A 13,395-nucleotide genomic window follows, 5' to 3' on the forward strand; every position below is an offset into this window, starting at 1 on the left:
AACATAGCCAGGGAAGAGGGGCAGACAGTCAGGATGGATGATCACCCGCTGCCGGGACCTGTTAATGGCCAGCTTGGCCAGGCCCAGGAGCAGGCTTACAAGGAGGTCCTCCTCCCTCCTCACCCGCCTCAACTCCGCACCAGGTGCCCAAAGATCAGGATTGTGGGGCTGAAGTGCAGCCAAAAATTAAGAAAAAGCCCCTAAAGAAAACTGAAAAGGGGCTGTAATAATCTACTACGACTAACACAGACGTGGTCCACGGACTCCACCAGGCTGTAAAAAACGCAGGCATCTTGGGAGTCTGTGAACCACCTTAACGTACGGTTGTCTGGGACTGCTGCGTGCAACACCCTCCATCCCAGGTCCCCGATGGAAAGGGGAAGGACCCCATGTAGAGACCTCCACCCCCAAATGGTAAGAGAGCACACCAAGGCGTGTCTGGCCGGCGGGCAAAGACAAGGAGGTGAAGGGTGTGCAGCAGCAGCCCAGACAGGAAACCCCTCCGCGCCGAGCTAAAAGGCACGGAGCGCATTTCCACGAGGCAGCTCAGGCTGTGGGGCCCAGGCTCCCGTGGGAGGGTTCGGGGCTTGGGGCCAATGTGGAATTCTGTCCAAGTAGGGGTACGCTCAGACGGGAACCACCGAGCACCTGAGTGTCCTCTAACCCACGTGTGCCGTCGGGGCTGAACATCACTGTTTGAAGCTGCTGGATGACATCGGCCGCGAGCCAGACACCCACTGACGCGCGATGCACCAGTTCAAAGGTCATCCAGCCCACTCCTCCCCCACCCAGCAAATAGAGGGGGGGAGGGATCTGGAGAGGGGACACATAGGCTAACAAAGCTAAAGGATATGGCAGCATTGCAGGGCAGCTATTTAGGTAATGATTCCCAGAGCGTAACAGGAAGGGACAGAGTGTACAAACATAAATAAACAGCAGCAAATATGGTCAAACGGGGAAAAAAATGGTAAAGAGGCAAAATTAATATCTCTTTACTTAACTGCACGTAGTATTCAGAACAAGGTAAATTAATTAACGGCACAAATGGAAATTAATGGGTATGATCTTATAGCCATTGCGGAGACATGGTTACAAGGTGATCAAAGCTGGGAAGTAAATATTCAGGGGTATGTGACTTTTTGAAATGACAAGCAGGAAGGAAAGGGTGGTGGGGTAGCTTTGTATAAGAGTGAATAAGTACGATAGCAAGAAATGATCTTGGATCGGAAGATGTAGAATCCATGTGGGTGGAGGTAAGAAATAACAAGGGGAAGAAGACACTGGTAGGAGTGGTCTATAGTCCCCCTAACAGTAGCTATACTGTAGGGCAGAGAATAAATCAGGAGATAATGAAGGCATGTAAAAAAGGCAGTACATTAATCATGGGTGACTTTAATCTTCATGTAGATTGGGAAAATCAAATTGGCTGAGGTAGCCACAAGCAACAATTCCTTCAGGACAGTTTCCTAGAACAATATGTTGTGAATCCAACTAGGGATCAGGCTATTTTGGATGTAGTAATGGGTAATGAGGCAGGTTTAATAAATGATCTCAGAGTAAAAGATCCCCTAGGAAACAATGATGGTAACATGGTAGAATTTAGCATTCAGTTTGAAAGTGAGAAACGTGGGTTCTAAACAGCTGTGCTAAACTTAAATAAGGGTAATTACAAGGGAATGAGGGCAGAGTTGACTGGAGTGGACTGGGGAAGGAGGTTAGTAGAAAAGATGGTTGATGAACAATGGCAGACGTTTAAGAAAATAGTTCATGACTCACAACAAAGATACATCCCAGTGAAGAAGAAGGATTCTAGGAAGGGGATAAACCAACCATGGTTAACCAAGGCAGTTCATGGTAGTATCAAATTGAAAGAAAAAACGTACAATGTGGCAAAGATTAGTGGTAAGCCAGAAGATTGGGAAAGTTTTAAAAACCAACAAAAGATTATCAAAAAAAAAAGAGGGAGAAAATAAACTTTGTGGGTAAACTAGCAAGTAACATAAAGACAGACAGTAAGAGCTTCTTTAAGTATATAAAAAGGAAGAGAGGGGGAAAAGTGAACAGAGGCCCCTGAGAGAATGAGGCTTGGGAGATAATAATGGGGAACCAGGAAATGGCAGAGGAGTTGAATACATACTTTGCCTCAGTCTTCACGGTAGAAGACACTAACAGCATTCCAAAAATACTAAATCATCAAGGGGCAAAGCTGTTTAGGGGTGGTGTTGGGGGAGGAAATAAATACAAAAACTATCACCAGAGAAAAAGTACCATGGGAACTAATGGGGCTAAAGGCCGATAAGTCCCCTAGACCTGATGGGTTGCATCCTAGGATATTAAAGGAAGTAGCTACAGAGATAGTGGATGCATTGGTAGTGATCTTCCAAGAATTCTCAGATTCTGGAAAAGTCCCAAAGGATTAGAAAATTGCCAATGTAACACCCTTATGCAAAATGGGAGGGAGACAAAAAATAAGGTAGCTATTTGCTTAACATCTGTCATTGGGAAAATATTAGAGTCTATTATAAAGGATATAATAGCAGAGCATTTAGAAATACATTATATAATCAAGCAGAGTCAGTATGGCTTCATGAAGGGGAAATCATGCCTGACAAATTTATTTGAATTCTTTGAAGAGCTAACAAGCAGGATAGATAAAGGGGAGCCAGTAGGTATAATATATTTGGATTTCCAAAAGGTATTTGATAAGGTACCACACATAAGGCTAATTAATAAGATAAGAGCCCATGGTGTTGGCATGGATAGAGGATTGGGCAACTAATAGAAGACAGAGAGTTGGGATAAGGGGGGCATTTTCAGGATGGCAACTTGTAACTAATGGAGCGCCAAAGGGATTGGTGCCACAATTATTTACAACATATATTAATGAGTTGGATGAGGGAAGTGAATATACTCTCGCCAAGTTTGCGGATGACACAAAAATGTGGGAAACAGAACTAGGCACTTTACAGCCTTCCGGACTGAATATTGAGTTCAACAACTTTAGATCTTGAACTCCTTCCTCCATCCCCACCCCCTTTCCGTTCCTTCCCCCTCCCTTTTGTTTTTTCCAATAATTGATATAGATTTTTCTTTTCCCACCTATTTCCATTATTTTTAAATTTATACCTTTTATGCCCTGTTAGTCTTATTTCACCCCACCCCCACTTCAGCTGTACCTTGTGTGTCCTCCTATCCATTCTTAATTAGCACATTCTCTTCGATAATATCACCACCTTCAACACCTCTTTGTGCTTTTGTCTGTGACATCTTTTGATTATCTTCTCCTATCACTGCTTGCTTGTCCCTACAACCACACCCGCCCACCCCACTTCTCTCCCCACCCCCCGACCCACCCCACCCCCCGACCTTAAGCCAGCTTATTTTTCACCCCTCTCCTAATTTTACTCAGTTCTGTTGAAGGGTCATGAGGACTCGAAACGTCAACTTTATTCTTCTCCGCCGATGCTGCCAGACCTGCTGAGTTTTTCCAGGTAATTCTGTTTTTGTGATAAAAATAGGGAAGTCTTGCTAAAACTATACAAGGCACTAGTTAGACCACACCTAGAATACTGTGAACAGTTTTGGTCCCCTTATCTAAGGAAAGATATATTGGCATGGGATTCAGTCCAGAGAATCACTAGGTTGATCCCGGGTATGGAGGGATTTTCTTATGAGGAGAGGTTGAGTTGGTTGGGCCTGTACTTATTGGAGTTTAAAAGCATGAGAGGTGACCTTATTGAAACATATAAGATTCTTAGGAGGCTTGACAGGGTAGATGCTGAGAGGTTGTTTCCATTTCCAGGAGAGTCTAGGACTAGAGGGCACAATCTCAGAGGGAGAGGTCGTCCATTTAAGACAGAGATGAGGACGAATTTCTTCTCTCAGAGGGTAGTCAATCTGTGGAATTCTTTACCGAAGAGGGCTGTAGAGGCTGGGTCATTAAGTATATTCAAGGCTGGGAGAGACAGATATTTAATCAATAAGGGAATCAAGGGTTATGGGGGAAAAGGCAGGAAAGTGCAGCTGAGGATTATCAGATCAGCCAAGATCTCATTGAAATGCGGAGCAGACCCGATGGGCCAAATGGCCTACTTCTCTCCTATGTCTTATGGATCTCCAATTAGTGTGGCTTTATACTCTTTTGATTAAACAAATTAAACTAAATTAACAAATCAGGAACAAAGTGAAAAGCAGCCCCTTAAAGGGATACTGCAAAAAGAAAAACTAATCTTAAAGGAAACTTACAGCCTCAAATTAAAATGTGATTCGAGGGGTCAATAAAGCACCCCAGTCCCCACTGTGCCCACTGGGCACGGAAGGCCTCGATGGTGCCGGCAGACACCGCGTCTCCCTCTCCAGGGACACCCAGCCGCGAACGTAGCTGCGGAAAAGGGGCAGACAGGCCATACGACCCCCTCGATCGCCCGCTGCCTGGACCTGTTGATGGCCACCTTGGCCAGGCCCAGCAGCAGGCTTATGAGGAGATCCTCCTCCCTTCTCACACCCCTCCACACAGCGCAAGTGTCGCTTCATACATGCTCAAGTAAGCATCTAATCAATGCCCTCCACCTGTATATACTTAACCTCAATTGATACAATTAACACCCACAGTCTGAACATAAGGCTCTCTGATCGGGGTGACTGCCATGGTGTCTCAGTCGGTCGGCTGACTCAGTGAATCCCTTTCCACACTCACAGGAGGTGAACGGCCTCTCTCCTCCGTGTGTACTTGCCTGTGCTTCTGCAACCTGGATGAATCTGCGAATCCCTTCCCAAACTGAGAGCAAGTGAACGACCTCTCCCCAGTGTGAACTCGTTCATGTCTCCCGAGGCTGGAGAAATCCCTGAATCCCTTCCCACACTTGAAGCAGGTGAACGGCCTTTCTCCACTGTGAACTCGCTGGTGTGTCAGCAGATTGGTTGACCGTGTAAATCGTTTTCCACACACGGAGCAGGGGAATGGTCTCTCTCCGGCGTGAACCGCCTGGTGTCGCAGCAGGGTTGACAACTGAATGAATCCTTTCCCACACAAGGAACAGGTGAATGGTCTCTCCCCAGTGTGAACTCTCTCATGCACCAGCAGGTTGGATGAATGACTGAATCCCTTCCCACACTCAGAGCAGGTGAACGGCCTCTCCCCGGTGTGAACTCGCTGATGTGTCTGGAGGTGAGATGGCCGAGTGAATCCCTTCCCACACTCAGAGCAGGTGAATGACATCTTCCCAGTGTGAACTCGCTGGTGATTCTGCAGGGCAGATGAATTAGTGAATCCCTTCCCACACTCAGAGCAGGTGAACAGCTTCTCCCTGGCATGTATTCGCTGGTGTCTCCACAGGTTGGATGAAAGAGTGAATCTCTTTCCACAAAGGAAACATTGGAATGACCTCACCCCAGTATGAACTCGCTGGTGTCTCGCGAGGCTGGATGAATCGCCGAATCCCTTCCCACACACAGAGCAGGTGAATGGCCTTTCCTCGGTGTGAACTCGCTGGTGTGTCAGCAGACTGGATGATCTAGTAAATCCCTTCCCACATTCAGAGCAGGTGAACAGCCTTTCCCCGGTGTGAACTCGCTGGTGTGTCAGCAGACTGGATGATCGATGAAATCCTTTGCCACACTCAGAGCAGGTGAATGGTCTCCCTCCAGTGTGAACTGCCTGGTGTCGCAGCAGGGTTGATAACTGAGTGAATCCCTTCCCACAAATGGAGCAGGTGAATGGCCCATCCCCAGTATGAACCTGCTCGTGCGCCAGCAAGTTGGATGAGTGAGTGAATCCCTTCCCACACTCGGAGCAGGTGAACGGCCTTTCCCCGGTGTGAGTGCGTCGATGTGTTTCCAGCTCAGATGGGGCTTTGAATCCCTTCCCACAATCCCCACATTTCCAGGGTTTCTCCATGGCGCGCGTGTCCTTGTGTCTCTTTAGGTTCTACAATCAAATGGAAGCCTCATCCACACAGAACATGTGCACGGTCTCTCCTCACTCTGGATAGCGATTTTTTTCACGCTGTGTAACTGGTTAAAGCTGTTTCCACAGTCAGTGCACTGGAAACACTCTCACTCGAGTGTCACAGTGTCTTTAAGAGAGGGAGAGAGACCTGGGCCAACATTTCCAGAGTCTGCACCCTCCCTGGATTCACTTCCTTTCCCTTCAGTTCCTGCAAGTCACAATTTCCCCCCAGAATGAGAAAAGAAATGGAAAGGGGGAAACATTGATTTCCTCACAGATGTTGCCCAGAGGAGGAAGTTTTAGTCTGAAGCAATTGTCCAACTTCCGCGTTGTGACGTCCACAATGGAACCCTGCCTGAATCAGCCAATAGGAATCACTCTGCCCCGCGGTGACGTGTTCGGGTCCCAGTCTGCAGGCCAGGCGCGCGCACCCATTGTTCCCCCTCCCCCTCCCCCTTCCCCTCCACTTCCTCGAGCCAAGGTTTCCAGGCAACCGGCTGACGGCTCCGGCCAGAGCGAGAAGCCGCTCGGAGAACTCGGGAGAGGGGAAGTTGCGCATGTGCGGTGTAGAGCCCGCCCCTTCCCTTCATGCTGCGGGATTGACCAATGGGAAGAGTTGGAGGACCGGAAGGACATTGGTCCTCCAGGCAATCAGAGCGCGGGCTTTGTGTGAATGAAGATTGAGTTTCACACAGACGATAACTTCCTCCTGTGTCCAACATCTGTGAGTAAAACACTTTCTTTTCTCATTTTGGGGGCAAATTGTTGACTTACAGGAACTGAAGGGAAAGGAATTGAATCAATTTAAAGGAGAATCAGCATTCGTTTTGAAAATGCTTCTGATTTTTTTTAGACCCCAAGGGGATCAATGTTGGGTCCCTGGTATCTGACCGGGTGGGGGGGAGGGACACCAGACTGGGCCTCAGTGCCACAGGAGGCAAAGCCGGGGTTCCTGCTCCTCACGGTGATCCCCCGGCTGGGAGGGAGCCTCGGGTCGTATTCATTAAGAATGTGCCCCCCTCACGTCGATCCCGGAGGGTCAATCGGCAAATGATGGAGCCAACGTGCTGCCAGTGCCAGGGTGTTAAGGGTGGACACTGAGAGGCTGTTTCCCCCTGGCTGGGGAATCTAGAACACGGGGGCACAGTCTCTGGATAAGGTGCCGATCATTTCAGACTGAGATGAGGAGTAATTTCTTCACTCAGAGGCTTGTGAATCTTTGGAATTCTCTTATCCATCTGGTTCACCAATACCTTTCAGGGAAGAAAATCTGCCACTCTTACCTGGTCTGACATACATGTGAATCTGGACCCACAGTGATGTGGCTGACCCTATATGCCCTTGGAAATGGCCGAGCAAGACACTCAATTGGACCAAACCGCTACAGAAAAGTCACACCTCTTGGACTGCAGAGGCTCACAAGGTGGCTCAGACCCAACTTCTCAAGGGCAACTACGGAGGGGCAACAACTGTTGGCCTTGCCAGTTATGCCTATGTTACATGAAAGGATAATAAAAATCCCAGCCTGTTGTGGGTGCCCAGTCACTGAGTATATTCAAGCGAGAGAATGATAGGTTTTTGAATATTATAGGATGAACAGATTCGGGGACGGTGCAGGTGAGGCATGATCATACTGAATGACAGAATAGGCTCGAGGGTCTGAATGGCCTCCTCCTGCTCCTATTTCTTATGTTCTTATGTTACCAGGATCATCAGGAGAGAATGGGAATAATTAACACGTCGAGTAATCATTGAGGACAGAAGGAGGGAGGGCAGTGAGTGTGGGTGGGTGGGTGGGGAGGAATACAGAGGAGATGGGCAAACAATTGAATCCAATCAAGGATTATCTGTTCTGAATTTCTATTCTGTACTCACAGTGATGTCTTTTGTAAACTCCTTTTACAGGACATTAGAAGGGGAGGATTTACAGACAGTAATTTCAAATGAAATGTGACGTCAGGATCTGATAGAATTACTCGATTCATCGGGACCTGAATATCATCGGCCTTTGAATCTAGAAGGAGAAATGTTTGTCTGTTCCTTCTCCTTCAAAAGATTTTAAACATAAGTGTCACTGGAAAAGCACCAAGACACACACACCCGAGTGAGAGTATTCCAGTTCACTGACTGTGGAAAGAGCTTTAACCAGTTACACAGACTGAAAAACATCACACCATTCACAGTGAGGCAAGACCGTACACGCGTTCTCTGTGAGGACGAGGCTCGAACTGATCATCGAATCTGGAGAGACACAAGGACACCCGCACCATGGAGAAACCGTGGAAATGTGGGGACTGTGGGAAGGGATTCAAAGTCCCATCTGAGCTGGAAACTCATCGGCGCATTCACACCGGGGAGAGGCCGTTCACCTGCTCTGAGTGTGGGAAGGGATTCACACAGTTATCCCACCTGCAGACACACCAGCGAGTTCACACTGGAGAGAGGCCATTCACCTGCTCTGGGTGTGGGAAAGGATTCACTAATTCATCCAACCTCCTGGTACACCAGCGAGTTCACACCGGGGAGGGGCTGTTCACCTGCTCTGAGTGTGGGAAGGGATTCAGTGATTCATCCACCCTACAAACACACCAGCGAGTTCACACTGGGGAGAAGCCTTTCACCTGCTCTGAGTGTAGAAAGGGATTCACCCAGTTATCCAACCTGCGGAAGCACCGGCAAGTTCACACCGGGGAGAGGCCGTACACCTGCTCTGAGTGTGGGAAGGAATTCACTCAGTTATCCAACTTGCTAACACACAAGCGAATTCACACTGGGAGAGGCCATTCTCCTGCTCTGACTGTGGGAAGGGATTCAGTGATTTATCCAACCTGCTGGCACATGAGCGAGTTCACACTGGGGAGAGGTTGTTCACCTGCCTTGTGTGTGGAAAGGGATTCACTCGTTTATCCAGCCTGCTGAGACACCAGCGAGTTCACAAGTGATTCCAGGGGTTGGATTCTGCTGTTATTGCTGTTGTTAATCACATCCAGGACTGAACCATGTTCATTCTGACACTTGGTGAAGTGGGAGGGTCAGAGAGTTTCTTTCTGCTGGACAGGCCGGTATCACAACTTTGCTTCTTGTGGGCTGATGCTTTTTGAGCCTGGGAGTGCACATTTCCACTGAAATAATCCCAAAAGCTGATAAAGGATGTTTATTTTATCCTGGATAGTAAATAGTGTTTTTCCTACTACTACAGGCAGATTTCGAATAAATACATTTGTGAGAAATGAGACATTGAATGAATGATACTTCTCAGCACAGGTATAGAACTCTGAAAGAACTTTTGTAACATAACTCTGAATTGGAATAACACATAAATAGTCTCTTGAAACAGGCTCAGGGTCGATAACATGATAGTGTAGTGGTGTAATGTCACTGGATCCGGAGGCCCAGCCTAATACTCTGGGGACATGGGTTCAAATCTCACTGTGGCCTGTTATATGAATTTGATTAATTATATTTGGAATATTAAACTAGTCTCAGTCATGGTGACCATGAAAGTATCATTGATTGTTGTAAAAACCTATCTGGTTCACTAATGTCCTTTAGGGAAGGAAATCTGCTGTCTTTATGTGGTCTGGTCTGTCTGTGACGACAGAGCCACAACAATGTGGTTGACCCTTTACTGCCCTCTGTAATGCTGTGTCCAGGAGGTATTAATAATGAACAACAAATGCTGTCCTTGTCAGCGACACCCATATCCCATGAAAGAATTTATGACAAGTCCCTGGAAATGTCGAGATCTCCTGTTTCAGGTTTCCATGTCGACCTTCCTCAGTGGCTAGGACAGCATCTTGTTGCCTCTTCTCTGTACAAGTGCCTGGGAAGAGCTAACAAATGGCCCTCAGCAGGAGTTAAACTCAAAGTGTTGCTGAAAAGAGAGACATATCGAAGCTTTTCGTCTGACACTCAACAACATTTCAGCAGCAGCTGAAACTCGCTGTTTCACGCTGCTGCTATGCAGTAGCAACACAAGTGGTATTCACCACTAACAAGATGCTGCCGCCAAGCCAAAAAGGCATTCTGCCTATCAGACTAATGTGTAATGTGGGACATGAATTTTAGTGCCAGTGTGATGCTAGTGTTAGGAAATAGAGATAGTTTAAGGAAATTATATTTGTACTTGTGGGTGTTAGGAATGAGTTTTAGCTTTAATGTTTAAGTTTGATTTGTATTTCTGTATCTGCATGTTAAGAAAGGTCAAATTGAGTTTTAGCTTCACTCTAAAAGGTGCCTGCATTTTTAATGAGTTTTGTGAAGTTAAGCAAACACAAGAGTAGAAAAAACAGTGCTTTTGCCGAGCAACAGGGGCCCAGAGAGACAGGTCCCTCCCACAGACACACAGGAAATCTAAAGAAACAGCAGTTTATTTTGAAAGCTGTTGGAGTTCAGCTGGTTTTGAAGTTAGCTGCCAGAGAAGTAGCCTAGAAGGGCTCAGGCAGCCAGTCCCAGGCTAAGGAAAAGACCCCAAAATCTAAGGGAGTGAAACAGGGGAAAGTCCCAAGCAGACCTTCTAGTCAAAAGAAGGACAGGAACCTTGAAAAGATCCTGTTAAGTAAAGTTAAGAGTGAGGGGCAGAGAGCTTCATTTTAAAGGTCCAGGCACTTTCTCCAGTGCCTCTATTTCTGAAAAAAGAGACATGCTGTTGAAGCTTTTTGTCTTGGAGTCATCAGGACAGATTCGCAGGAGTTACAATTGTAAGTGCAGAACAATTTATACTGCATGAGAAGAGAGTGCTGATTAGTTGGCAAGTGGAATGTGATTGGCAGCAGTGTTGCCATGGAAAATGCACCAGGGAACAGTTCACTGCCACGCTTTTGTTTAAATTCAAACCAGGCAAGTCAACTCTGATTGATCAAGGTACAGCCATGGGTAATGAACCAGGGAATATCTATCCCCAAGGTTTTGTTTAGTTGAAAAAGGCACAATGCTCCTTCTGTCTGCAAATGACAGGGCCCTGTCTGTAAAAATATGTAGCTTCTCGCACGAGGAAGTGAGTCACACTGAGTGACCAGCTGATAATCTTAAATTGGTTGTCAGTGTAATTCTTAGCATAATCAGGATTGTTTAGCAATTGCTGTCCAATCACGGAATCACATTTCATGTTGGACACCATGATTTGAGTTTTGCAAGCGCGGGCTGGTTGGGTACAGTCAGTACTTTACCTGTTGTGAACAGCTGAAGGGACATGGTGTTTGGTATGACCCGCCAGTTGGGACGTACGCCCTACATACCTGGTATCACACTGGCACTGAAATTCATATCCCACGTCACTCACTTGTGTGACAGGCAGAATGTCTTTTTGCCTTGACAGCAGCATCATGTTAGTGGGGAATACCACTCATGTTGCTACTGAATAGTTCTGTCCCACCAAATGACTATTTGCTCCTATCTCCTTTTTCTACGTGGAGGTCACAAATGTTAACAGTACACCCAGTGGAGTCTAACTATGGAACAAATCAGGTGAAGCATAACTTCCCTGCTTTTCAAATCTTTCCTTTTCAAAATGAACACTTTTATGGACTCCTCACTCACTGAAGCTAATAACGAAAACCCCAGTATAATTGACATGTATTTGAGTGACAAATGTTGAAGTGTTGGTTTGGAGCCACAAGTTTCAACTTCCCATTGATCCTCCAGCACCTTTCTGTCTCTCTATTGCTCATGTCAATGACAGCCAGGCGATGGGGCTGAGTGCTGAATTTAGCTGAGAATAACGGGGCCTGCGCCCCAGTTGGGAAACTGCCATGGGCGTCGCACTGATAGAGAGACAGGAAGGTGCTGGAGGACTGACTGGGAAATGGGCCTCTAACCAATCAGGGCACGGGATGGGGTGACTGGGGCTGATGGTGACCTGACCCCCAGGGTTCAGTGCCCCTGTGTCCAAAGCGGGGAGTCACGGGAACAGGGTACAAAGGAGCCGAAGAGAAACCATTTGGGTCCAGAACATTGTGCACATCCTTTTACTCTGGTTGTCTTTGATCCTCATGTAATTTTTTGTTTTTTTTAACCATATTCTGTTTCATCAATAAACTTTTATCAGTAAAATTATTTTATTTTTCTGGACTTTCCATGATTAGATTTCTGCACTTTAGGGTAAGTGAGTGAGAGGGGTTGGCAGGCTCTTTAACAGAAAGTGAGTGCATCTAAGGTAATTGGCAAAGGAGCCAGAGGGGGAGATGAGATTTTATTTTTGACACAGCGATGTTAGAAAATGAACTTCAGGGAGTCAATTAACCCTTTATCCCCTTTTCCCAAACTCTGAAATGATTCACAGTGATAACCCTTATTGGTGGCAGTGGTTAGATTTTATTCAGTATAAATAAGACCTGACACATGCTCATGTCTGAGCAGTAGTATCAAAGTGCAGCAGCATTACCATTATACTCTGGGTAGAAGCACTATCTCCATGTAAATGCTCCCTGGTCTGCCCCAGATGCCATGGCACCAGTCAATGCAATATGTAAAACCTCTACAAATCTCTGTGCTCGGGGAATCCCTTCTGATACTTTTTTACATCACAAAGTCTATGGAGACTGATTTAACTCAATCATTGCTGAGCTAACATTTGAACGAACCAATTACAAAACCTATCATTGAACCATCTGTACCTGCCCAAGCCACGTCAAACTCTCAAACAATTGGCTTCCCACACTCCGTCCCTGGTACAGGGAGTCAGCATTCCCATGCCAAGCAGTGAAAACATGGTGGCCTTGACACTCAGGTGTCGTCTAGGATTCAAGGCACTCTTGTTTTCTCTGTCCTCTGGGAGCTGTTCATCTCCCTGTTCCTACATAGCAAGTCGTCTGTTCTCAGCTCTGCAAGATTTCTGCTGAAGTTTGGCCCCTTTTACACCTTTCTGATCAATAAAACATTTGGTCAGTGAAGACCCAAACCACAATTTCCCATCCTGTCACCTGTCAACCATCCTCACCCAGAGAGTAATCACAACAGGAATAAAAACAGGAGAAGTGTGACAATCAAATTAAAAGTAAATGCACAGCCTGTCATAGTTTTTAACTTAGTGTTGACTAATTAGCAAGAAAACCCGAAGTAGGGGGTCCCCCAGGATTCTTACTGTCCACATCTTGAGGGGGAGGACAACTCTCTCTCTGACCTCACTCAATTTCACTCTGTTATTTTCCAGTTCTGTTCTGGCCCCGCCTGGGGCAACATCTACTCGATCTTTGCTTCTCCTGAAGGAGCGCCGTGAGTTCTAGGTTACTAGTACATAAGGTCATATGCTTCAAGGAACAGATCAAGCATGGATGTAAAAGATTCTCCAGCTCTCTCCTTACCCCAGTCCAACTTGTGGGCAGTTCTCACTCAGTATTATTTCTCCCAAGCCCTTAATCGCCCCAATCCAAATGTTTATCTCTGTTTGTTCAATTTTACTTAATTTTTGACCATGATCAGTGTGTTTAGTGCTATACGGATTGTTTTAA

The 13,395-nt window shown here is 46.5% G+C and overlaps 2 protein-coding genes across 2 annotated transcripts in view; one reads left to right on the plus strand and one right to left on the minus strand.

The window, feature by feature from the left end:
- Positions 1-9,109, plus strand: part of LOC144697953 (uncharacterized) — a 113,597-nt gene extending 104,488 nt beyond the window's left edge. The window contains 1 exon segment of the mRNA XM_078569908.1: positions 8,181-9,109. Within this exon segment, the coding sequence (XP_078426034.1) occupies positions 8,181-8,866 (686 nt within the window). The 3' untranslated portion in view covers positions 8,867-9,109.
- The window catches only part of LOC144697263 (uncharacterized), a 330,696-nt gene continuing 322,096 nt past the window's right edge, over positions 4,796-13,395 (minus strand). The window contains exon 2 of the mRNA XM_078569203.1: positions 4,796-4,889. The gene's annotated coding sequence lies outside the window, so the exon portion shown is untranslated. The remainder of the gene's footprint in view (positions 4,890-13,395) is intronic.

The sequence above is a fragment of the Cetorhinus maximus genome, chromosome 23 (assembly GCF_964194155.1).
Source record: "Cetorhinus maximus chromosome 23, sCetMax3.hap1.1, whole genome shotgun sequence".
Taxonomy (NCBI): domain Eukaryota; kingdom Metazoa; phylum Chordata; class Chondrichthyes; order Lamniformes; family Cetorhinidae; genus Cetorhinus; species Cetorhinus maximus.